Genomic DNA, 23,926 nt, shown 5'->3' with positions numbered 1-23,926 from the left:
AAAGAGAGAATGTAAATGACACGCTCGCAGAAGACACAGAAACAGCAACAATATGACAAGAGTGCAGTATATGTAGTGAGAGTGAGACACAGCCAGGTGATTTCTACCGCGGACCGCTGCTGTGAGTGTTGCGACTGAGGGGACGGCGAATTGCCGAGGTCTGGCTGGCTGAGGTCGGCCCGACTTATTTATGATTACTCTTCAACAGTCGGCACGCGGGGATCGAGGTCAAATCATGCGAGTTATTCCAGGCCGTTACGAAGATTGAGTTAGATGGGTTGGCTGTCGTCTTATTATTCCTGACACCCCAGCGCTGACTTGGTTGTTGGCGTTGGTGCTATATGGAGTCTTTTGCATGTGATCGACGTGCACTCGGAGATTGGCAGTGAATGACGGTAGTTATTACAACAAATGAGGAACGTTGGAAACAAGTGTAGATGTTCAATATAACTAATATGCTGCCCTGGATATTGCGAACGCCGTCTATGCTATAGATAAGAGTTTCGTGCTTTTCTATCCCCGCCCTCATTTGCTACCCTGCTGGCTCGCCAACCACGTCTCATGAAGCTTCTTCTGTCGCTCCCAGTCCTTGCGGAGCTTCTTGGTCCGGCTCTTTGCGACCTCCTCTCCTGCAGCATCGCGAGTAGGGATCCCTTCCTCGTCCCACGCACTGTACTCGTTCGTCCGGAACATTTCCAAGTGGCTGAGCTTGCCCTTCTCAAGCTTCTTTAGCGCCTCCTTTTCCTTCGCCTCCTTCTCACGTTGCTTCTGCAGCGCCTGCGCGGCTTTCTCCTCACGCGCTTGGATGAGGTCGCGGCTTATAGGGCGGACAATGGCGGGTAAGTTCTCGCGATCTTCAAGATAGACGCCTAGATCGAACAAATCAACGTCGCGAACGCGGTCGCAGAGTGCGAGGACTTCCTTTCCGATGTCTATGGATTCGTCCAGGGAAGACAGCTTATTGCGGAAATCAGACACAACGGTAGCGTAAGGCTGGGTAGCGTCTGTTGTGGCGCCTGACACGGCACCTCGTTCTACAATTTTTGAGACCTCTTCCGCGTTGAGTGTCTTAGCCCGTGCGGCTTGTCGTAGGGAATCACGCATGGTAGAAAGGGGGTAGAGGAACGGTTTGGCCTCTTCGGGGACGTCAATACCACTCCAACCAATCTCTTGAGTGTCGACGGGGGTGTCGCCGTTAAGTCCAAGCATGTTAACCATGAAGGTTACCCATCGAGCGCTTGCTTCGACGTCCTTCGGGTTCAGCGTAGATTTATCCGCACTGTTGTATTTGGTGATCAACTCCGAGATAGTGCCCATCAGCCCCGGGGTGTTGAAGGAATCGCTGAGTTGCTCGTTCGCAGCGGTCTTAGCTGCCTCCAATGCGTCGACAAGTGTGGAATCAGAACTTGAGGAGTTCCCCTGGAGTCCAGCGGGGTCTTTAACCCTGATAAAGAAGTTGTTCAATTTGTCTTCCCACGAGTTACCGGCGTTGACAAGGTCATCGGTGATTTCCACGCCATCTTTCCAACCACCAAGCAGGAATACAATTCTCAAACTACGCGGCGTCCATTCCCTCCTTTCCAAAGCTTCACGAATTGTTGTGAAGTTCTTCAAAGACTTCGACATTTTAGACCCTTGGATGGACAAGTGCCCCATGTGTAGGAAGTAGTTGACCCACTGATCGTCATGCGAGTGCCAGTAAGCCTCACTCTGCGCCAATTCGTTGTCGTGGTGGGGGAAGGCAAGATCGATACCACCGGAGTGGATGTCCATTTGCTTGCCGAGGCGGGCGGATGCCATCGCCGAACATTCGATATGCCATCCAGGCCGGCCTCGGCCCCAAGGGCTTGACCAACTCAGCTCACCAGGCTTGGAGGACTTCCAAAGCGCAAAGTCAGATTGGGAGCGCTTCTCGGTAGCTTTGTTTATCAATGCACCCTCTCCCTCGGCGAGCAATTTGTTATCAGAGCGGCTCCAAGGCTCAAGGCGTGCATATGGGAAGCCCGCTTCTTCGAAGGCATTGATGTCAAAATACACAGAGCCATCCGCAGAGACGTAGCCAAACTTGTTTTCCACGATTTTTTCCACAAAGTCGGCAATCTCTTGCCCATATTCAGTTACCCTAGTCAGCTCGTCCGGGCGGAGTACATTCAGGTCATCCATATCTCTCATAAACCGGTCTTCGTACTTTCGTGTCAACTTCGTAAAGATCCCATGATCGTCCGCATCTATAGAGGATCCCTCCTGTGCGTCTAGGTATGGGAGCAAAAGGTCTTGCGCATCAGTGTAGAACCGCTCTGGGAAAGTTCCTTGTGCGGACTTGTCCAGCTTCTCCGCCTCCGCGTAAACGTTCGCCGCTGACAACACAGTCTTGATATGCATCTTAACCTTGGCTTCATCGTCACCAGCTTTCTCGTTACCCGGCAAAGGCCCTCCGTTCAATATAGTCGCATAAGCCTTTTCCACCTCCTTCGGATACTGCGACGGGGGAAGATCGGGGCTCAGTAGCGGCAGGTTTTTCTTCAGGTAAGCGGTGTATGCCTTCTTAACGACGTCGAGAACCTTGTCGTCGATTGTAGGATGGTTTGTGACGAATCTCGTGAACAAGTGCTGCTGGCGAGCTCGAAGGATAATCTGCGAGGAGGCTTGTTAACACACCATTCCCCATACATCACCCAGAGTGGTAGTATACCTTATCATCGACGTCGGTAATGTTCATAACAAAGTGTACGTCGAACTTGAAGTAGTCCCGCATGATACGTCGAATAATATCGGTGCTGACATAGTTTCTGGCGTGACCAAGATGCGCATCGTCGTATACTGTCGGTCCGCAAGCATACCAGGCCACCTTCTTCCCTTGAGGGTCGATTGGGATAAACGGTGTCTTCGACTTGGTAAGCGAATTGTATACCTTCAAGGACGGGAGACGCGATTGCGCCTCAGGATGAGCAGTCGGCTGGCGCCATGCTGGCTGCTCACGCGCGGTAGCCATGAATCTAGTAAAAAACAATACTTGAGATGAAGAAAGGACCGGCCGCGGAGATCGAAGGGTTGAGAGAAGGCGAAGATGCCGGAAGGGAGAGAGGGGCATCAAGAGTGAAGGAGGGAACAAAAGAGTGGGGGATACCAAGGGCCTGAGCAATAATAATAGAGGGGTTCAATGCCTTCCACCGTCCAAGAAAGAGTCATACTGACTGGCTGCCTGGCGGCCTGACTGTTCAGGCGTCCAGGACAATGAGAGCAGATGCGGTGAGCATGCCAGCCAATCACAATGGAAGTTCAATCAAGCTCCGACCCGCGGCCCTGAGCCCTAAATGACGCCCAAAAACAGCTTAGCGGGGAAGATTCCGTCTAGATCTTTGGGGCATTTATCGCAAATGAGGGACAGAGCTTCGTTACAGCCTCAGAAACTGCAGTTGGGAACAGCCTTCTTATATCTCGGCTGTCGCAGTTATCCAATATGCCTTCTCCCTTTTTAACTCCGAGTTCCCACTCCCAGCTGGACCAGCTCGCCCTCCTCAATCTCCGCCGAGACAATACCATTCCGGCCATCCTCCGACTCCATGACGACGAAAACCTAGGCTACAAGGAGGGAAACGTCACAAACACGCGATTCGGGTCATTCCCTCACAGTACACTCTTTGACAAGCCATGGGGCTCCCAGGTCAGAGCCTCAAAGGTCGACACCGGATCTCGAGGCCGTGGTCTTCCCGCGCGCCAGTTCAAGAAGCGCAAAGCAAACGAACTTGACTCTCCCAGCGGCACTGGGGGCGATGAAGACGCCGACAGCAGCAAACCCACACCCGAAGTACCGATTGCAGCAGCCAGTGGTTTCCTGCATATCCTCTGCCCGACCCCCGAACTCTGGACTGCCTCCCTCCCCCACCGCACCCAGGTCGTCTACACCCCAGACTACAGCTATGTCCTTCACCGTCTCGGCGTCCGCCCAGGCTCAACAATCATCGAAGCCGGCGCTGGAAGCGGCTCCTTTACACACGCATCCGCCCGCGCCGTCTTCAATGGATATCCGTTGGCCGAAAGCACGCCCAAGCGCCGCCGCCGTCTAGGCAAAGTATGCAGCTTCGAATTCCACGAGCAGCGAGCCGGCAAAATTCGCGACGAAATCACCGAGCACGGTCTCGACGGAATCGTCCAAGTCACACACCGTGACGTTTATCAGGATGGATTCCTCCTAAACGACCCGGCCGGCACACCAACAACATCCCCCAAGGCAAACGCCATCTTCCTCGACCTGCCGGCCCCATGGCTGGCCCTTAAACACCTCGTCCGCAACCCACCCCCAGGCACGGAATCGCCCCTCGACCCCTCCTCATCAGTCCACATCTGCACATTCTCCCCATGCATGGAACAAGTCCAGCGAACGATCAGCGCCCTCCGCCAGAACAACTGGCTACACATCTCAATGGTCGAGCTCCAACACCGACGGATAGAAGTCAAGCGCGAGAAAACAGGGTTGGAATACGAGGGCGTACGTGGCGCAAACATCTTCCCGCGGAACGTCGAAGACGCCGTCCAAAAGATGCGCGTGGTTGAGGAACGCTCTACCCGGTTCCGCGAAATACTAGGGCAGCAGGGCAAGGAGCAAGACGGCGACGGCGACGGCGCTCCACAACCCGATAATGATATAAAAACGGATCCCAACGCCGATATCATGGCAGACATGCCTACTTTTGTTCCCTCCTCAAGTATCGAGAACATCCCGCCTTATGCGCAAGGGCGCCTTGTGCACCGCGCCGAGTCGGATTTGAAAACGCATACATCATATCTTGTTTTTGCGGTTCTTCCGCGTGAATGGAGTGAGGAGGAGGAGCGGAAATGTGCGGAGAAATGGCCTAGTCAGAATGTGGATGAGTCGTTGCAGCACCCAGCAAAGGGGAAGAGCAAGAAGCAGCTGAGGAAGGAGGCCAAAGCACAGGAGAAAGAGGAGGAGATGGCTGAAAAGGCCGAGAACCAGGGGTAATACTCCCATGTATGATACATATGATAATAATATACCGCTTAACAGTGAAAAAATAACGAAGTACTCCTGATAATTTCATTCAGGCATTGATTATAGATGGCATTAGCACATACCTATAGGTGTAGTAGATATGGAATGCAGCGCGCAGCTGAGGCAAGGAAATGTACTAATATATGAAAGCGATAAATAGCCAGCTAATGTTATCATGCAAAATCAATATGCAGAATTCTATCTATATACAGCATATGAAGTGGGATATCTCATCAAATACGGAGCACTGCACCACAGATTCGTGGCTGCACTGCAGCGGTATATATGGGTGCCAATGCCAAATAGAGCAGTAGGCGGTGCTGGCAAGGAAAGCAAGGTAGAAAGAAAGTAGATAACCATCCGGACAACCAAAGCTAGAAGTGTAGGTTAAAGGTTGTTCTCCGCCTTGAACTTATCCCAGGCTTCGTTCAAGACGCCGAATACAGCACTGGATATCATGCGCTGTTCTGTGGTTGCGTCGGTGGGGATCTATAAGACGTGTTAATTAGTGATGGATTAACATGCGGGCATGATAGATAGCGGCGTACCTTGTCGGGATGCACTTTTGCAATGCCCTTCATATATTGAATCTTGACCTTGCTGGGCATAATCAACTCAGACATGTTGATCTTCTTCCAATTGGCCTCGGGCCACAAAACAGTGTCTAGACTAGCCAGGAGGGCACGAAGATTGTCTTGCTTTCCGCCCTTCCACGCTGTCAAACGTGCATCGACACTATCCGTCAAAGCGAATTTTTCCTCGTCGCTACGCTCCGCGGCCTGGTTGGCTTCCCGGAGGCGATTAACCGCCTCAAATGATGTGGCTGAATTGGAACCAGACGATCCATCCCGCAAATCATCCAACGCAGATGCTTTCTTCTTGGGCGCTGGGGCCGCTGGGCGCCTCGCAGGAGCCGACGGTTTTGGCGCAGGTTTGCTGATACCGGCAGCTTTCTCGCAGCGGTTACGGCCTTGGATACTTGTACTTCCACCATGGCCAGCCTCCACAGCCAGCTTCCACATTTGCGCGGCGTCGGCCCATTTCTCCAGTTGCTCTAGAGCTTCTGCCTTGCGCATCAATGCTTTCCCGTAAAAATCTTTCATTGGTTTATGGGGCTCGCCATTGCAAAGATCGATGGATTCAGCCTCACCCTTCGCGGGCCCGATCAGTTCTAAGATGAGATCTGCGTCACTGATTGCTACCTTTGGTTCGCCAACCTTCAGAGCCGTCATCGCATGGTTACTGCGGATAACGATTATGACGGGATGTTTATCTGGTATGCCGGAAAGTGCGGCTGTGAAAGCTTCATGAGCAGCGGCGTAATCACCCCTCTTATAAGCCTCTGCTGCCTTTTCTCGCTGAGAGTGAGTAGACGAAAGTGTACTACTTGAAACCTGCGGGATGACTCGTGGCGGGGCCTTAGGTCGCATAGGTAAGGGTGTAGTTGATGACGATGACCGTGGGGGACGGGCTGCCGCCGGCGAGGGAGTCGGTCTTGCAGGGGGCTTTGGTGCTGGAGACTCAAAGAGATCGATGCCCTGGCTTGGCTCTGGTTGAGGAGATGGCGTCGCCACAGGCCGTTTCCTCCGTGCGGGGCTAACATACGCCTGTGCAGATTGCTCTTCCACTGCCACTTTCGATAACCGGGATCTTGTGTCTCTCGTTTCTGGTCTCGGCTGTTGTCGCATGAAGGCAGGCTGCTGCATGCGCCTTTCGCCGAAAGAGCTTTCCTGTCGTCGAGGTTCACTTTCTGTACGGGCAGGTGGTCCTTCATTCTTTCGTGTAGGACGAGGAGGTCGAGGAGGAGGCCCGCCAGCTTCGAGCAGAATAGCCTCGTCTGTAAAATCGTTGCGGGCTTGTGGTTCGGGTTGACGGCGTTCCCTTGGGAGAGCTTCAGGGGTGGCATCCCTCATCCATTTCGGCTGGCTTGGATCCTGATCCGTGTTAAATTCATGGACAACTTGCTGAACCTTCTTGCTGCCAGTTTTCCAGAGCGAGTTTGCTGTCTTCAGGAAATTGTTGCCAAAGTTCGCAGCAATCTGTGACGGGTCCGTTTCTGCAGATGATGGCGAACGCGTGTCATTGCGACCCCGTGGTGTCTGAGAGCGCTCTGGCTGCATCCACGAAGGCATATCACGATCCGGTCTCTGAGTGCGGTCTCGACTTTGGCCCGAATGGCTGGGATGACGATTGGTGGCAGGCGATCTGGTCTGGGTTCTTTGTCGAGATTCCTCATGGGCCTGGGTGAGAAGAATACCGACAGCAGCCTGCACATCGGTGCCAGACGATGTCATATCCAATGCCTGGCTAGCTTTGTCCGCCGGAAACCCCATATCGACTAGTTCTGCAATAGCATGGTCCACGCCATTCGTTGGTCTCGGAGAAGACCGCTCTGGGCTCTGCGCTTTGGGTGAGTCCTTTGGCGGAGCTGGCGGTGGGAGCTCGGATACAGGCTTGCCCAGCAAGCCCAAGAAATCATCATCATCATCGGGTTGAGAAGGCTGAGGCGGGGGTTGCGACTTGGGCTTCAGCTGATTGAGGTCAAATGGATCATCATCGTCATTGAACGACAAGTCATTATTCTGCTGCAAAGGACTTGGCCCGTTGGCGCTTTGTGACCTACTCGTCGTACTTGGTGGGATCTGTAAGGAAGGGCTGGGGTTTGGAGCGGGAAAGTGAGTCGAGGCATCCACGGGAGCGGAGGCATTGAAGGCAGCAAGGAGATCGTCCTCATCTGGGGATGAGGCTCCCTGTCGTGAAGGCGCCGCAGATGAACTGAAGGGATTGGTGCTCCCTTCCTTCTCTAGATTGTCCCAAAATTGATTATTCTGTCCTCCATATTGTGACTCGTACCGCGCACGGTTCTCTGCTTCCTTTCTAGCCTTCTCCTCTTGTAACCGTTTCTGTTGCTCAATGAGTGGAATATTCTTGTTGGTGTTTGACGAGCCAAATGACACTAGATTTGCGAAACTGTCACCACTGGGAGTCGCAGGCTTCGAAGGGGGGTTCGATGGTCCGGAGGAGGCAGAGAGGGGAGTAGATCGACCCGAGGTGTTATTGGGTCTCGCGGTTGGAAATAGAAAGCTAGAATTCATCGGCGGCGGCTTTTTGTTATCATTCGGAGAGCTAGAGCTCCAACTGAGACCGTTCAAGTCATCCATTGTGAATTTATGTTTCGATGGTAGGTCGGTCTGGAAGACTTAGGCTTCAACGAGACGGAGATGGCTGAGTTGCGGCACGCGGCCCCGGGTCAATCCTATCGGCGCAAAGAAATAAATGGTCTATAAACGAGAGTTCGACATTACAGAGTTCATTTTAATGAAGCAAGAGGCCATAAACACTTGGTTTCACACCTAACTGTTCCCCTGGAGCATCATACGCGGCCAGTGTGGCTCATGAACGTGGCTCATTCATTGACCGCCTCGTATTCTGCCAAATGTTTCAGACCGCTTTTACCTGCTGTCTTAGGTCACGTGTATATTGCTGCGTTTGAAACTTGAATAGAGTTTGGAGGGGCACAGTTCAACGTGGGTTGAAATTCTCAGAACGTTGGTTGAAGTGTGGAGAAGAGTTTGAGTCCAGCGTTGGCTGAGAAAGGGCATACAGCTCAGCGTTGGTTGAAATGAATTGAACATGGGTTGAGGTTTAACCACCGCCGAGAGTTTCTCCGGAGTTCAGCCATCGTTCTGAGAATTTCAACCACGCTGAACTGTCCCCGCTATTTCAACCCACGCTGAGCTGTATGCCCGGATCCGAGTTTGGATAGTTCCAATTCTCGCATCCAATTACTTGCTGCGGAAGATCAAGAAGAAAACCAGAAAACGCGACATCATCGAAGTGAGGCGTCCGCAAGATGTTTCCAATGCCACAAAAGGACCGTCGGAGTAGGCAACCAATCATTACCCCCCCGCCAGCAGATCGAATATTCGATAGAAAAACTTATGGTTCTTTTTAAGTTATCTCCCAGGGTTGAAAGTTGAAACCGTCTAAGGCGCCATGGTCCGACCCAAACCTTGAAAAAGACTCGCCCTGCTTCATAGTCCTTCATTAAGGTTTAATGCTTGACCGCGAGTCGGAGCCGACACATCGAGCTTTGAGAACTTCTCAAGAGTGTCCGAGGTTTGGATATGGTGGAGTTACAACTTTAACTCATCGGCATCATCTTGGTTCAGACTTCAATCAATGGTGGAGCGAATATCGACCATTCTGGATCGTGCTCGGGCCAACGCTCTGATCAATCTCGCGGATGGCCGTGGCTGCTGCAATTTCCAATGGCCGCCACGGTGCCACCCGCCCAGCACCGACAATACGTACGCTGTACTGATTACTGAAGCCCCTTGTCGGATGAACTACGGAGTATTTCGCTCGAGATTACGGTGTAGGCATTGTTATTGAGCAAGAGAATGAGGGTCCCCATACCAAAGTAATGCCGAGCCGGCCATTTTCGAAGCAGAAGACACGGCACTTTCGAAGGTAGGGGGAGGCATTCGAACCCAAATACAGTGTTGGACCGTCCGGGAATATCCCGCAGGACACCGATGATGTAATTTCCGGGTTTCTATTCTGAAACCAGACTGTGCAGTGTTCAGTGCACCGTATCCAGCACGGTCGGTGCGCCTCGACGAGGCTTGACTCGTTTGAGATTTTTGAGGGGCAAAAGGTCGCGGAGGTCGCGGAGGCAGCAAGTCTTGTCCGGGAGTGGCAGTGGAGACCGAGAAGACCATTGTCTTTAGCTCGCGCCGCGCGCAGTGGCCCAGCCCACAACTCTGCGCACATTCGTTCTTTTCGACTCTGTTAACTGGTTTGGAGGGGCAAACTTTAAACATGAAACCGCGCCGGTCGACCCAGCAGTACGGCCAGGGCAAGGTCTCCCGCATTAGCGGACAGGCCAGTCTGTCGACATTTAAACGGGTGTTGGGCCAGTGCATCATCCTAGTGCCGGGTGGGAAAAGCAAGTAATCGGGCTCGAAAAAGCAATCAAAGCATGTCAGCCAATATCAATAATATTCCCCGGCGCAATAATCACATTGTCGCAGTGGCTCCTTCGTACTATTGTTGCTGGCCCGCTGTCAACGGTACAAGTTTCCGGACTGGAGCTCCAGGTGGCAGAGTGGGCCCACCGTGCCATCCTTTGATGAAGTTTTCACGAGGGATTTTCGATTATTTTTGTTTTCCATTTTCATTTCTGGCTGTTCCCCGTTACAGTAGTGCTGCCAGGGAGGAGGCGGATTAATAATTGGAGTGCCAGTTCCGTCTGGTGGAGAGAGAATGGGCAATAAGTAATAACAGAGAGCGTTATGGACAGGGAAAAGAACCCTCATCGCCCGTGCCTTGCATGATGACATGTGCTGGTGGGGAGTTGATATCCGCTTCATATTGTAGGGACGGGGCGGTAATAATACGACGTAAAAATCTAATAATAACGATTACATCGGCACCCTTGCTGCGCCTGTTGACGAGGCCAGAGCAATATCCGAATTGAATTATGAATGCCCAAATTCCAGGCCCTTGACTGCAGAGGAGCAGTGCAAGCGTGCACAGAGCATAATAATACAAATCATACACTCTAACTATGGCACGCTAGCCACTTAGGCAGACTCCAAGCTCCCCACCTCCCGACTCCGAGGCTCGCCCACTTGACGAGTTATAACCAGGCTATCACTCTGCAAGTACGACTCAGTTCTTCGTCCTGTCGTTTTGTCTACTCCAGTGCCACTCTTCGAGCTTGCGCGAACCTCCTTTTCGCCCCGGCCATGCCCTCTTAATTCGCCCTCCCCCTCTCCCAAGTCCCAACCGCCCCGCCCCGGCTCTCTCCAGTGCCACGATTTGTTGCTCCTCCGTCCCTCAGGTACCACATCACCTGCACGCTCCTCTCTCTTGAACTCTTCTCCTCTAGACGTGCTTTTCTGGGGCTGCAGGGTTCCCATGTTCCCAGACTCAGCGCCATTCTTCGTCTAAAATAGGGGCCCGACGGACACTCTCCGGGGCATGGAAAATCAATAACCTCGTTGAAAACCGGGATAGAAAAACAAATCTGAAGCGATTGCACCTAAGCGGGCAGCTCTGCAGATCATCATCTTTTATGTACCTCCCCTCCCCTCTCCTATCTGAGTCTGTTCTGTGAGTCGATAGTGTTTGAGCAGGGCCGCTAACCCCTCGGCTGCTCCCTTTTAGCTCCTCCTCTTCAGCCTCTTCTTCAGAACCGAACAATTCAATAATATTAGCTCCCCCCCTCCCCCCTCTTCCGTCTTCGGCAAACCCATCCTCGCCTTCGTCTTCCCGCATTAGCCCATACACGCCTTTGCCGCCATGGGTATCTTCAAGCGCAAGGACTCGAAGAACTCGATCCAAGCGGAGAAGGACGATCGGGATTCATTTGTATCCGTCAACAGCGCTCGGACTTCCAATGCTTCCTTGAAATCGCCTGGCTACAAGGGAAGCGGCTTACCCTCATCCATCCCTGAGCTGTCAATCGCAGGTCCACCAGATCCAGCCCTAGATCCAGCAGCCTACCTGCGCAGCATCCATGCCGTTCGACATCGATCACATGTTATTCTCAGGAAGGCGAAGAGAAACCAGCTCAATCATTTCGATGTTGACATGACCAAGTTTGCTGAGACGGCGTCGTATGTAGTGTCGATTATCAAGGTGAGCCCATCCCGTGAATTTCTTACCATTACCCCACCCCATATGCAAGATTGCATGTACACTTCTTTGCCCTTCGCCTATGGTTTCGCTCACACACCCCCCTCTGCTATATAGAGAGACTACGCTCCCGACTACTCGTCCATTCCTGCCCATGGCCGTTGGCAACATTTCGATGTCGGCGGAAGACCCCGCGTCAACCAACTGCTTCAGTCTTGGCCGAGCACAATCGATGCGCAGGAGCGCACTCGACGACTAATCGACCTCTTCGTGGTTTCGGTGCTCCTGGATGCTGGCGCGGGGAACAAATGGTCCTATAAGTCTAAGGAGTCCGGCAAAATTTACTCTCGCAGTGAGGGTCTCGCGGTGGCCACGCTCGAAATGTTCAAGAGCGGGCTCTTCAGCAGCGACCCAACCGAACCTTGTCAGGTCGATGGAGAGGGCCTCAAAAAGATCACTGTTCAAGTCTTGGCCAGGGGTTTCCAACACTCTGAAAGCAACCCTTTAGCTGGCATCGAGGGCCGCGCAGGCCTTTTGATAAGGTTATCGGACGCCCTATACCGTCAAGATTTCTTCGGTGTAGATGCAAGACCAGGAAACATGCTTGGTATGACTACTAGACGCGTTATCGCTTCTTGACCTTTAACTGACATTGTTAGACTACTTGCTTTCACACCCATCAACATTAGCCTCATCTGTACCCATAGTACCCATAACAACACTATGGTCTATCTTAATGGATGGTTTCGCTTCGATCTGGCCCCCTTCCCGAACAAAGATCGATGGGCTGAGCATTGGAGATGCTTGGCCGTGCTCGGATCTCCCACGATCTCCCCCGGCACAGTCATGGGAGTCTATCGTTCCATTCCACAAGCTCACACAGTGGCTGTGCTATTCAGTCATGATCCCGATGTCGAAATTAATGAAGATTTACTTTGCCGGTAGCGAACTCCTTACCGGCCTCCCGGAATATCGAAACGGTGGCCTTTTTATTGACTTGGGGCTTTTGACCCTCAAGGAGGCCGACCTTGAGCGAGGTATTGCGGCATACAAAGACAATGCACAGATCAAAGGACAGCCTAGCGTGGAAGTGGTGCCTCTTTTCTCCACCGACGACGATGTAGTAGTCGAATGGCGAGCACTTACTGTCGGGTTTCTAGATGACCTCCTGGAAGAGGTCAATGGGCAGCTAGGACTGCTGGGAGAGGACCAATTGACACTGGCCCAGATGCTTGAAGCTGGTACATGGAAGGTACGCATATCAATTGTCCCGAATATGCTTACGTTTATACTGACAAATATACTTAGGGTGGTCGTGAAATCGCCGAAGTTTCCAGGCCGAACACAAAAGAACCGCCTATCATGATCCGCTCCGATGGTACCGTATTCTAATATGCACACATTCGATTCTGCCGAACTTCTTTTTAGATACCAGACACCACCAGCGTGATGTTATTAGAATAGCTGGGGTTCATTTACGAAGCAACGACCAAGGTCCATGTGTACGCTTTTTTATTCTTCTTCCACCTTTCATATTCCCCTTTTATTTTCTTTTTTCTTCTCTTATTCTTCTATTTCTATTCCGGTACTATTATACGCTGTTGGTGTAGATATTTTATTCAGACGAGGATCCTATTCTTGTATACTTCTTTGAGGAGCCGCGGTGGCGACACATTGAACGAGGCTATAATCACTAGTTACAGCTATTTTGAAGAAGAACTTACCACTTCATTCCTGGGCCTGATCATATTCCAAATCCCTAGTTATCACGACCACCGTGCAGTATAGTAGACATACACGTGACCTTCGGAACATAATTGGACCGGCGATCCGGGCGATATGACGAGAGGCTGGTCCAGTGATTCCCGAGGCCGTCTCCGATCTCCAACCTTGATGCAAGCGAGAGCTACGTTCTCCGCGTTACCAAGCCCTTGCATTCAAAAACTCAATTACGCAAAAGCCCAAATGGGAACAAGTAGTATCGAATGCTGAACCCGGGGCCATACAAGAGCTGTTTCCCTCTTGGACGGCAGCTGCGGGGTACAGGTTGAATCAACTGCTATCTCCAACTGAGCGATAACGATGGATGGCCGGAAGAAAAAGAGAAAGGTCCTCTTGATGGGCAAGAGTGGCTCGGGTAAATCGTCTATGCGGTCGATCATATTCAGCAATTATGTTGCCAAAGACGTACGGCGCCTTGGGGCGACCATTGACGTTGAGCATAGTCATGTCAAGTTTATGGGAAACCTGACTCTGAATCTCTGGGACTGTGGAGGGTGGGTGTTGCCTTTGTTTCCTTAGCCGCCTGTGGGTGAATCTGTAACTTTGAGCTCCTGCTAACTGGGTATGTTGTATAGACAAGATGCCTTCATGGAGACCTATCTCGCCTCACAGCGTGGGAACATCTTCTCCGACGTTGCGGTCCTAATTTACGTCTTTGATATCGAGTCACGGGAAGTTGAGCGTGACCTTGACACATACAGCGCCATTATCAGTGCGCTAAAAGAATACAGCCCGCACGGCTATGTCTTCTGTCTCGTTCATAAGCTTGACCTGATTCAAGCCGAGCATCGCCAACGGATCTATGAAGAACGCTCTGCCCTCATCCGCAGTCGCACAGAACATTTCGATATCGACACCTTCGGAAGCAGTATCTGGGATCAATCTCTATACAAGGCATGGGCAGGAATTGTGCACAAACTCATTCCGAACCTCACAGTAATCGAGCGATTCCTGCAAGCATTTGCCAAACGAATCGACGCCGAGGAAGTAATCCTCTTCGAGCGCTCGACTTTCCTCACTGTGACCTCTGTCTCGTCTGAGATCGGCGACCTGAACCCAATCTACGACCGCCACGAACGTCTATCGAACATCATGAAAGCGTTCAAGCACTGCGCTGCTCGCAACACACACACAACACCCGCATCCGCCGGGTTCGTCGTCATGCACACCAAAACACCGCAGTTCAACGTCTTCCTTGGCCGCTTCACAGACAACACCTACATCTTCATCGTTGTGCCTCCAGGCGAGGCTGCCTACAACTGCGCGGTGCTGAACACCATGCTTGCCAGGGAGGGCTTCTCCAAAGCCGCAGGTGCAGCCCACGGAGACGGCTTTCCGCTCCCCACACCGGAAACCCCAGATGGCGAGTTCAATAGCAATAGTAACTAACTGTACCCGCGGCAAACAGCTAAACGCCACTGATATCTCCCCCCCTAACCCAACCGTACCACCACCGTGCATTCATTTACCCATATCACGGGGAATCCTCTCCTTCCTCTCATCAACCTCAACACTCGACTTTAGGGAACCACTCACCCCTCCGACGTACCGAAATAAGCTCAGCCCCCGTTTTGAGATACCCAAGTTCGCCTTCAGACCCAGTATATGTACGATGGGCACTTGTATCGTTATTGCCATATTAAAACAACTAAGTCAAAATAAAATAAATGATTTAAAAACGGGATCAAATAAAAATACTATATGACTCTTGTCGGTTTCGTACTTGGAACGTCTCGCGTGAAATGGTGATGGTATCTCGATAATTATATATATGTATATACTCCGTATTTTTTATTTTCGGTGGAATTACAGCCAAATGCTCGGACTTTAGCATTCAATTGTTACGACTGTTTACATAAGTTTTAAAAGACCTTGAACACCTGAGAATACAGAACACCTTCTACAGCGGCTTAGTATAGTATAATAGGAATTGAACATGATTAATACAGCAAGATTAACAACCGCAGGAAAGGTAAGGATCCGTCTATTTCAACTACAGTATAACACTTATGAACAATGCAAAAAGAAAAAAAAGTGAAGGAGACGCTTTACATCATTGTACATCAGGCATACGGACGGCAATATCGCCAGACTGCGTGATGTATCTGACCCACGGGAGGGATGGGTATTGTAACTATATCAAACGAGATTTGGTTAGTGGACATGGTATGAGTGAGAGGGGTTTTCTTTTTTTCTGTTTGAAAAAAGAAAAAATAAAAGAGTGAGGAAATACGCACCTTAGGTTCCGTAATCTTCAAATATCTTACTTGGATGCCGCTAGTGGTGAAATAAGGAATCTCGAACTTGACGTTGATCGGGCGCTTCGCTTTGCCCTGGGCTGTTCCGCCCATGCTACCTCCAAACCCACCGGTCATACCGCCACCGAGTTCGTCGTCGCCCTTGACGGAAGGGAGGCCGAGCTCAGCGCGCATGAGGAACTCCTTGCCACCGCCGAATTGCTTGATCTTCCAAACAATGGCAGACTGCTCGGGAGCGTAGTGGACTGTGCCGATGTTTGTACGGAAGCGGGGAGAGTCGGCGTCGTCAGGGACTGGGACAACGATTTCAACGTTGTTGGCGGTGCTGCGGCGTTTGAATTGGGCTTTGGCCTGGAGGTGGGTTAGTCACGAGTGAGTTATAGGTAAGTCATTAGTTAGTAAATAGCGTACCTTCAACATATATTCCATTCTGGAACCGGAGTGCGACTCGACGACACACTCGACCCAGATAAGAGGCTTGACTTGCGTGTTCAGGCGGTAGCTCATCAGCTCGAACTCTCCGTCCGGCGGGATAAAGCTGATTGTGCGGTCATTCTCAAATCGGGACAGTCGGACACATTGGTGGAATTTGACATCCTCCATCTCAACAGCCTTCCCCCGCGTGGCCCGGCCGGTTGTCTCAAACATGACCTTGTCGTTCAAACCGAGACGCAGCTCTGGCATACCACTCAGATAACACTTCATCTTCACAGCACCCAGAATCTCCGATCGTAGCACGTTGCCAGTGGCAGATACGAGGAGGTTAAGCGACTCGACTACATCGAGGAAGACTTCGTTCTTGCGGTAGCGGATACCTTCGCTTCGCCAGGAGACTGCGTTTGTGACTGCAATGGGTGGCCGGGCTTGCACTTCCAGCTTGTGTGATTCTTGTGTGATGTACCTAGAGAACAAACAATCAGTTCGTGTTCCATTATATAGAAAAAGGCAGCAGAGCGTACTCTTGTAAGATCTTGCTTTCCGTAGTTTGTGGGTATCCAAAATCCATCATCTCATCGAGCAATTCGTAGATAATGACAAAGTTGTCGCGAATACTCTCCTCCTCCAAGACCTTGAAGTATTCTGTGAATACCTCCACGATCTTGTGGAGGAAAAGGAGGATTTCGGTCGCATTGGTGTTTTTCTTTGTCAAGGCGAGGATGTAGAGGTTACTGTGACGGATATAGAGGTACTAGAGACGACAACAGTTAGTACAGAGACAGATATAAATGACATCAAGGCTCTCTCCGAGGTTGCACTAGATCACAGACTCCCAACACGATTTTACGAAGCGCCAGGTGCGGTATGCACTGCAGCCAAAAGCCAGAGCCATGCGGGTTGCGGGGAGCGGCGGGGAGTGCGACACGTCAGGAGCCCGGCGTCCGTCGCAAGCATCAAACGTACATTGATTCCTTCATGGGAGAAACACGGCGGTACAGCGGAGCTTTCTTCTTCGGCGTCACTGAGGAGGATGGGGAATTTCTCGACGGCGGACATAGGAATGTCTCCGCGATAGTTTCGGGCTAGAAGGGTCTACGTGAGGTCGGTCAGCACGAGGCAGTCCAGCAGCCAGCAGCGGGAGAGGCATTGAGGCAGAAATGAGGGTCTCAATCGATTTCACGTACCTTGCCCTTCAAATCTAGGAAGAAAAGAGCCGACGCCATCGCGGAGGGCGGGGGAGGAGTGGTCGGAGAGGTGAAGGCGGAGGTCAGGAGCTCTTGGGCGAGGTTCAGGCCAGCGAAACCACTAGGCGACTAAAGCAGGGGCTCGGAGAGGGTACGCTGAGCGGGGAGCAGGAGCTGGCGTAGGTAAAAACAGAATGACAGTTCTTTGAGAAGGCAGGAAATAACGACCAAACCGACAATTGCGTGGATTTGGATTTTCTGAGGAGCTGAAGCAGTCGGGGCCCTGAAGTAGCGTTTCTTGGGGCATCTATACACGGCTGACAGTGGGAGATCAGTGTGGAACGGGATATTAAGACAACAACGCTGTCCAAAGACACGCGAAAATTAACAAACGTCTATTAACTAAACCTCCAATATATATCTACATATTACCAACCAAGATAATCCTAATTTGACCTCTCTCGAAGGCATTCAATCCGTGTGTTCGACCTTCGAAATCCGCATCACGTGAAACCTAACCACATCCAGCCAAGCTCAACACTAACCAAATCTAGCTTAGTAAGATCCCATATAAGTCGCATTTTTTTCTCCCGCAACTTCTTGTTTCTTTCTTTTCTTTCTTTGTACCTTACGCTCCCAATAGACAGTTCAAGCTAGCATAAATGCATCTTTTTGTGATTTCCGTCGCTAATTCGGCATTCTGCTGGATTGGCTTCGGGTTCAATTGCTGGATTGCGATACAGTGGTGCGGAGACTATGCATCGTAACGAGGGTTCCATTAAGAGCTGGCCGGGTATTTTTCGCTGTTACTCGGACGGTGTCAGAGGAACCGTACATTCCTTCTTATATATCTTTGGGATTATTCAATGGAAGACTGTTTCAATATCATATCTCTAGACTTTAAGTGGTGGTATTGCCGTCATATAACACAAGCTGATAGTAGTAAAAGTACAAGTAAAATGGTAATATATCCCCTTCCCCAGGCCGTCCTCCCAACTCGTACATCGAAAATTATCCAAGAACAGAAAATAACGCCTTGAAAATGCTCTTGCGGCTATTTTCACACTCTCAACAACCCCGGCCTTATACCGTCACCTTAAACCCCAGAGGTGCCAATATCCGCTCCCGCGCTACCTTGTTGGCCACCTGGTTACCCTTCTCCAGAGAGACAGCTCCGACGAGAGCGTACAGCGTATGCGCAAGGACGACCTCGACTCCTGAACCTTCTAGGTTCTCGGGCTGTTGACGTTAGTATCAACGCAACAGAAAGAAGAAAGACCTTTTTTTTGGGGGGGGGGTAATATGCTCACCTTCCGAGGGGACCACCTCAGTACACTTTCTAGCTCGTATTGCCGCGCAACTTCAGCGAGCTTTGATTTGTCCGTCATAAATTTCTTGGTGTTGGAGTTCAGGTTATCAAGGCCCTTCAGGGCAGGGTGCGAGAATGGCTTGCGGCCATATGGATCAGGGGCAACGGTGCCAGAGGTTCCAGGGGGACTCTGCGCCAGAGCAAGAGAAGCCTGCAGCTGAACGATACGTTTTCCTAAAGGAAGTTGAGATCAGCCCATGCCATTTCACGACCTTTTGCCGAAATGCAAACACGCAAAAATAGGATTAAAAAAATAGCCTTAGCACAAAGAAATAGCATACCTAGAAACGCCAATCGATCATTGAATCCTCTCCGACCCTGATCGAAACTCTTGTGCGTGACTGCAAGCCATTTGACCTCGTCTGAGAGAACTTCGTCGCCGCCATCGCCCAAGAAGCGGATGTAGAACTGATCGAGCAGCTTGGGGTCGGAGTTGACGGGGTAATCGCGCCTTTTGGAATCAAAACGTAAGGAGAAGGGAGCCTTCGTGCGAGGAGGCGTGTATGACCATCGCGGCTTGTCCGAATAGTCGACCGGTTGTTGCTCCGCGGGAGTTGAGAAGTTACGGCGAAGGATAGGGACGGCGAGTTGCGCCGGAGTAGAGGAGGTGAGGGAGCGACATGCGGAGCAGGAGACGGTCCTGGCCGCTCGTACCGGAAGCAATGAGGCCATGAGATGGGGTGTTGTTGAGAGGTGCAACGCAATTGACTTATCCGGGTCTTTTTTCAGAATGGCCGCCGTGGAATTCGATGTCTCGAGAGAATTCGGAGATTGGACGCTAGTCCCAGATAGGAATAGTCGCCCCAGGTACCATTTACTTCGGCTGCCACTGAAATTACTCGTGATTTCATGTACCTTGTACTTGTGCTACACCCAGGAGTTGATGAAATTACTGGACAGATTATTCCAGTCGATTGTTTTCTACTGCTGAGGGTGACTTGCATTGATCGGCTAGAGGTGCTCGCCCACTCTGCGGCTAGGTTGGCGGGAAGATTGACCCATGCCATGATACCCGCGGACCCCAGGGTACTTTTCTGTCCCTCTACATCGAATGGGAGGAGGTCTGCAATATTACACACCGCAATATGGGAACTATGTACTCCAATGGCCCGAGAAAAAAAAAAGCAAAGATGAACCAACCTTGTCAGTGTATCACTCTAGGCGCCAGAGTGTAAGGCCATAATGTAAGGTTGAAGCCCTATGGCACTAGGCAAACACTGCCGCGAACGCCTTCGGACATATGAATGGCATAATTTATCTATCGTGAGTTTGACGAGGAATCATGTGCCTGAATTGAGGATCTGCAAGAACAGCTCGTATGCCCCTTGCAAGTACATGGACTTGAATCTTGACTTTCAACTCCTGGACGAAGAGGAGACCGGCGGTAAGCGGTCTGCATGCTTCCAATTTCCCTACGTTTGATGATGCCGGGTGACATCCGGATAGCGATCCAAACGCACGCTTCTAGAAAGCCGCTACGGCGGAAGCTCGAAGGCCACAGCCGGCGGGGAATTCTGTCAGTGTTCTGGTTACTCATGAGGCGTGGCTCACAGACGATTGGATTATTAAACGAGGCAAAACGAGAACTGTGCGAATAGATCTTCGTTTCGTTTTTGCAGAAGTGATGCTGCCCAGTTGTGTAATTAAAATCTGCCATCCTGGATGCCAGGCTATGGGGCCTTGCTGGAATTTAGGACAAAGCATGATCCCAACCGCTTCCGCATTGACGACAAGGATACTTGATTGTAGGCCTGAAGGAAAAAGACGAGACATTGGCTCAGAAAAGACAAGCAATCGCAGCATGCACTGACAGCATATTTCCACCTTTTGCTGTCTCTTCTTTCCTTTCCTTTCTGTCGCGGTTGGCAGCAGCTCTGCACTACCGGCCTCCCAAGAGAAAATAGTTTTTTTAGCCATAGAAGCTGATTCGGAAAATTGGAAAAAATGGAAAATATTTTCTCGACGGAGGAGACTCGTATGCAATCCACGCTGACCACTAGTAGGGGCTATCAAAAACGCGTTTCTCCCGTGCCTATTGTGCTACTCAAAAACGGTGCACGGCATGCCTTATGAAACCATCCACGTGTCTGTGTTGCTTGCATTGGACACCGTCTTTAGTCCAGGCGAATCTGCGTTGTGCAGTGGCTCTCCTTCCGCCTCCTTGAAGCTGCAGTATATCTGGTGCTTTTTGTTGATGATGGATCGCTTGAGAATCCAAGACAGACAGTAGGTCTTTTCACACCATTCAGGAGTAACGGCTAAAGAAACTTCATGCTTAAGGCAGCCGAGGACAAAAGGAAACGCTGGAATTGGATCCGCAACAACTTGGCATCCTTGTCGCCTGTGGGTCCTTTACCTTGCTAATGAATATTTGCTTCATCACCGACGCCACATCGAGCTGAGGGCCTGAGACTCGTCTCGAATCTCGATAAACTAAGGCTCGTGCGCTTAGCTGCAGGATAAACCAGGGGTCCTGAACCCTACGAGCATGGCTCAGAGGCTACCCCGGCCGCAACTTGGGAAGGCAGACTACACCGTAAAAGGTGGCCCGATGGATCTAGGAAACCATGAGGCATGAGCTTGCCGTTGAAATAAATAGGGCAAACGGTTGTTTCATGAGGGATTTAGAAAGGCTTGGAGGCATAGTGAGGCCCCCAAAACTCGTAACGCCTGATCAAGCAGCTTGGGTTGGTCCGTCGACGACTTGAAGTTTCTTGTGTCGACCAACCATGTAGCATGGTAGGTAATTATTTCTGCAACAAACCGGGAGCTTTTAGGCGCGGCGGCATCGAGCAAGCACTTGTAGGCCTGAGCGACAACAGACCCGCGAGAAAAACGTATGATCGTGCATAATCCAAGGCGTTAAGCCTCCCGAGACAAATGCATTTGTAGCCCCAATACGGCTGAGAAAGGATGTTGTCGTATAGGGGCGGAGCTGGCCGGTAGCAAGCACCGTTGTCTGACATTATATACAACTAACGTTCCGTCGGGCCCTTGCAGAAGCAGAAGGCAGCTTCGAATTTGACGCCATCTGTGAGGATCGACTGAAAGACTGTTGCAGTGTCTTCCCGTAGATCGGATGGTGTCGTTGTAGCGGTGTACAACTTGTTCAAGGGAAACAATCTCTCGGACTCGTGGCTGGGCTCAAGACCTGGGGTTTTAAATAGAGAGTTAGCCTGGGGGTAGAGGATGTTTCTCAGAATTATCTTGAAGGATTTTTTTCTCTCTCGTTCCCCAAGTCACTATAAGGCTAGCCGAAAGAAAGCTTACTGCATTGAACCAAGCTTGACCTTCTCGATACTATTGATCAAAAATCACCGAGCAACGCCTTCCACTCTACAGCATGGCACCAGGATCACGCAAAGCAAATCCCCAAGCCCTGCACCTTGTCAGTGTCAGCATAGTCCCGAAGGATAGACGAGAACTCCCCCGTATCGACGAGGAGGAAACAACGACGCGCGAATCCTCCGTCCAAGATCCACCCTCACCCCGGCCGTTTCCTCCGAATCCTCCTCCCAGCCCAGCCTGAATGCATTCGGGTTGAGTTTCTTGGGAATTCATCGCAGGTAGATACGATCATAGGTAAGTCCTTTTGGAACGAAGTGAGCGTCGGGCCACAGACTGACAGGCGCTGCGCAGAAAACCGAGCAAATAAACGGCCGCCTATACAACAATAATACGAGTGGGATCGACTGTACATCTCGACATGCTTAATCGGAAGGAGCCGCGGAGGTTGGAGTCGAATCATAGACCGTGAGGAGGGCCGTAGAATGTTGAAAAGTCTGGAAGGAAGCAAGCGAGCGAATTTAGAATTGGAACCATTTTTCACTGTGTATTGAGACTCAATAGCCCGTTTGTCAGCAATGGATACTTCGGATACCTATTTACACCCCTTGCAATATCAAGTGTATCAACCGAGTTCAGTGTCAGTCCCAGCTTTTGTGTACTGGTCTCCGCTATTCTTCCTTACCAACTGAGGAGCCCATTCGTGTGTCAAACTGTATTCCATCACCGGTAGCTGCTGGTGATATTTTAGACACCCTATACGCGTAATCGAATTGCGAGGGTTGGATAAGCGCGGCCAGAGGGAGAGATAAAGAAGAAATATTCCATTCAAAAAAATAGTCCTCAAGCGACCTGTATAAAATATATTGCAAGAACAAATTTTAAAAAAAGCAAAAACTCATAGGTATGACACAGGAAATTTACAGAAAAGCAAGGTAAAGAGCGCTAGCCACGCTGAGGCCAACAACAGTCCAGCCGGTCTTAATAACGAGCTTGTTGTCGATACCCCGACCGGTATCCCATGTCAAGTGTCGGAGACCGTTCATGCAGTGGTAGGTGAAAGGGAAAGCGAATAGGCTCTTGAGGCCGACCTGTGCGGCCGCAGGTAGAGCAGCGAAAGAAGCAGCCAGAGAGGCTGACTCGAGGTGCCAGCCGAACAAGGGAGCAGCAAGGTAGGCGGTTGCGAAGAGGTACAGGGGACCGGACAGGATAATTCCAGTAATTCGGTGAAGACCACTGAGGTACCATGTAACCTGGGGTCGGTAGATGGTAAGGTGAGGAGCAACGGGACGTCTCAGGCGCTGCTGGGCGAGGAGCTTAGTTGGATCGGTGGGAGCCGCGCTGGAAGCGTTGTATCTTGTCGCATTGTTAGTACTCGGCCATTCACTATGCAGCTCCTCCGCTTCTTGGGTCCCCCATCCCCCATGGGATATGGATGCATGACGTAGAGCGCCACGGCCCGTCCTAGATGTGCATCGACCAAGAGAACCCAGTGTCAAATCGCAAACAGTCCACTAACCTTGTCTGAATGTTCCTTCCCATGGCAACAGCGGCGGGGGAGGCGGCGTTCATAAGAGACCATCGCATGGCGTAGGGCTGCTGGACGGCAACTGGATGAAGTAGGTTAGCATCGCCAATTACCGAACCCAGACAAATTGAGGGCACATACGCCGTCGCAGCGACTGCTGAGCGATCTTCTGGGAGAGCATGGTTGGTTTGCTAGACAACGACAAAGAAGCTGGAATCCAAACAAGAAGAACGTCCTCGTCCAAAAGAAAGTTGGCCTTGAATTCCCGAGCCTCTCGCAACGGCTCGGAATCACGGGACGGACAACCTCGGGTTCAGTTCCAGGTCACGGGACCGCGCGTGAGGGCCGGATTTAGCCAATCAACGCAGTTGTATTACCAGGCGGAATATTATTCTTCCCTCTAATCACGTGACACACAGACAAAGT

The 23,926-nt window shown here is 51.1% G+C and overlaps 8 protein-coding genes across 8 annotated transcripts; 3 read left to right on the top strand and 5 right to left on the bottom strand.

Moving 5' to 3' along the window:
• Nucleotides 1-525: 525 nt before the first annotated feature.
• APUU_70367S (cysteine--tRNA ligase) lies at nucleotides 526-3,091 on the bottom strand (the record flags this gene model as incomplete). Its single annotated transcript, XM_041695232.1, has 2 exons — nucleotides 526-2,634; nucleotides 2,693-3,091. 2 exons carry the CDS (start codon nucleotides 3,089-3,091, stop codon nucleotides 526-528), a joined length of 2,508 nt encoding a protein of 835 aa, XP_041560983.1.
• Nucleotides 3,092-3,460: 369 nt separating this feature from the next.
• On the top strand, nucleotides 3,461-4,981 carry trm61 (tRNA 1-methyladenosine methyltransferase subunit GCD14; the record flags this gene model as incomplete). Its single annotated transcript, XM_041695231.1, has 1 exon — nucleotides 3,461-4,981. The coding sequence occupies one exon, from the start codon at nucleotides 3,461-3,463 to the stop codon at nucleotides 4,979-4,981; it is 1,521 nt and encodes a 506-aa protein (XP_041560982.1).
• A 417-nt stretch (nucleotides 4,982-5,398) lies between these two features.
• APUU_70365S (UBA/TS-N domain protein) lies at nucleotides 5,399-8,172 on the bottom strand (the record flags this gene model as incomplete). Its single annotated transcript, XM_041695230.1, has 2 exons — nucleotides 5,399-5,500; nucleotides 5,560-8,172. The coding sequence occupies 2 exons, from the start codon at nucleotides 8,170-8,172 to the stop codon at nucleotides 5,399-5,401; spliced, it is 2,715 nt and encodes a 904-aa protein (XP_041560981.1).
• Nucleotides 8,173-11,320: 3,148 nt separating this feature from the next.
• Nucleotides 11,321-13,048, top strand: APUU_70364A (URC4/urg3 family protein; the record flags this gene model as incomplete). Its single annotated transcript, XM_041695229.1, has 4 exons — nucleotides 11,321-11,659; nucleotides 11,774-12,263; nucleotides 12,316-12,908; nucleotides 12,965-13,048. The coding sequence occupies 4 exons, from the start codon at nucleotides 11,321-11,323 to the stop codon at nucleotides 13,046-13,048; spliced, it is 1,506 nt and encodes a 501-aa protein (XP_041560980.1).
• Nucleotides 13,049-13,738: 690 nt separating this feature from the next.
• GTR1 (Rag GTPase GTR1) lies at nucleotides 13,739-14,827 on the top strand (the record flags this gene model as incomplete). Its single annotated transcript, XM_041695228.1, has 2 exons — nucleotides 13,739-13,932; nucleotides 14,014-14,827. The coding sequence occupies 2 exons, from the start codon at nucleotides 13,739-13,741 to the stop codon at nucleotides 14,825-14,827; spliced, it is 1,008 nt and encodes a 335-aa protein (XP_041560979.1).
• A 664-nt stretch (nucleotides 14,828-15,491) lies between these two features.
• On the bottom strand, nucleotides 15,492-17,357 carry APM1 (AP-1 complex subunit mu; the record flags this gene model as incomplete). Its single annotated transcript, XM_041695227.1, has 6 exons — nucleotides 15,492-15,572; nucleotides 15,676-16,047; nucleotides 16,108-16,597; nucleotides 16,656-16,885; nucleotides 17,098-17,226; nucleotides 17,319-17,357. The coding sequence occupies 6 exons, from the start codon at nucleotides 17,355-17,357 to the stop codon at nucleotides 15,492-15,494; spliced, it is 1,341 nt and encodes a 446-aa protein (XP_041560978.1).
• A 1,044-nt stretch (nucleotides 17,358-18,401) lies between these two features.
• Nucleotides 18,402-19,359, bottom strand: APUU_70361S (mitochondrial 54S ribosomal protein mL57; the record flags this gene model as incomplete). The annotated part of the gene is made up of 3 exons (XM_041695226.1): nucleotides 18,402-18,557; nucleotides 18,629-18,861; nucleotides 18,969-19,359. 3 exons carry the CDS (start codon nucleotides 19,357-19,359, stop codon nucleotides 18,402-18,404), a joined length of 780 nt encoding a protein of 259 aa, XP_041560977.1.
• A 3,533-nt stretch (nucleotides 19,360-22,892) lies between these two features.
• Nucleotides 22,893-23,681, bottom strand: APUU_70360S (succinate dehydrogenase cytochrome b560 subunit; the record flags this gene model as incomplete). The annotated part of the gene is made up of 3 exons (XM_041695225.1): nucleotides 22,893-23,328; nucleotides 23,492-23,582; nucleotides 23,642-23,681. The coding sequence occupies 3 exons, from the start codon at nucleotides 23,679-23,681 to the stop codon at nucleotides 22,893-22,895; spliced, it is 567 nt and encodes a 188-aa protein (XP_041560976.1).
• Between the last annotated feature and the right edge of the window lie 245 nt (nucleotides 23,682-23,926).

The sequence above is a fragment of the Aspergillus puulaauensis genome, chromosome 7 (assembly GCF_016861865.1).
Source record: "Aspergillus puulaauensis MK2 DNA, chromosome 7, nearly complete sequence".
Lineage (NCBI taxonomy): Eukaryota > Fungi > Ascomycota > Eurotiomycetes > Eurotiales > Aspergillaceae > Aspergillus > Aspergillus puulaauensis.
The sequence above is the reverse complement of the archived record's forward strand: the minus strand, read 5'-3'. Positions and strand labels throughout refer to the sequence as shown.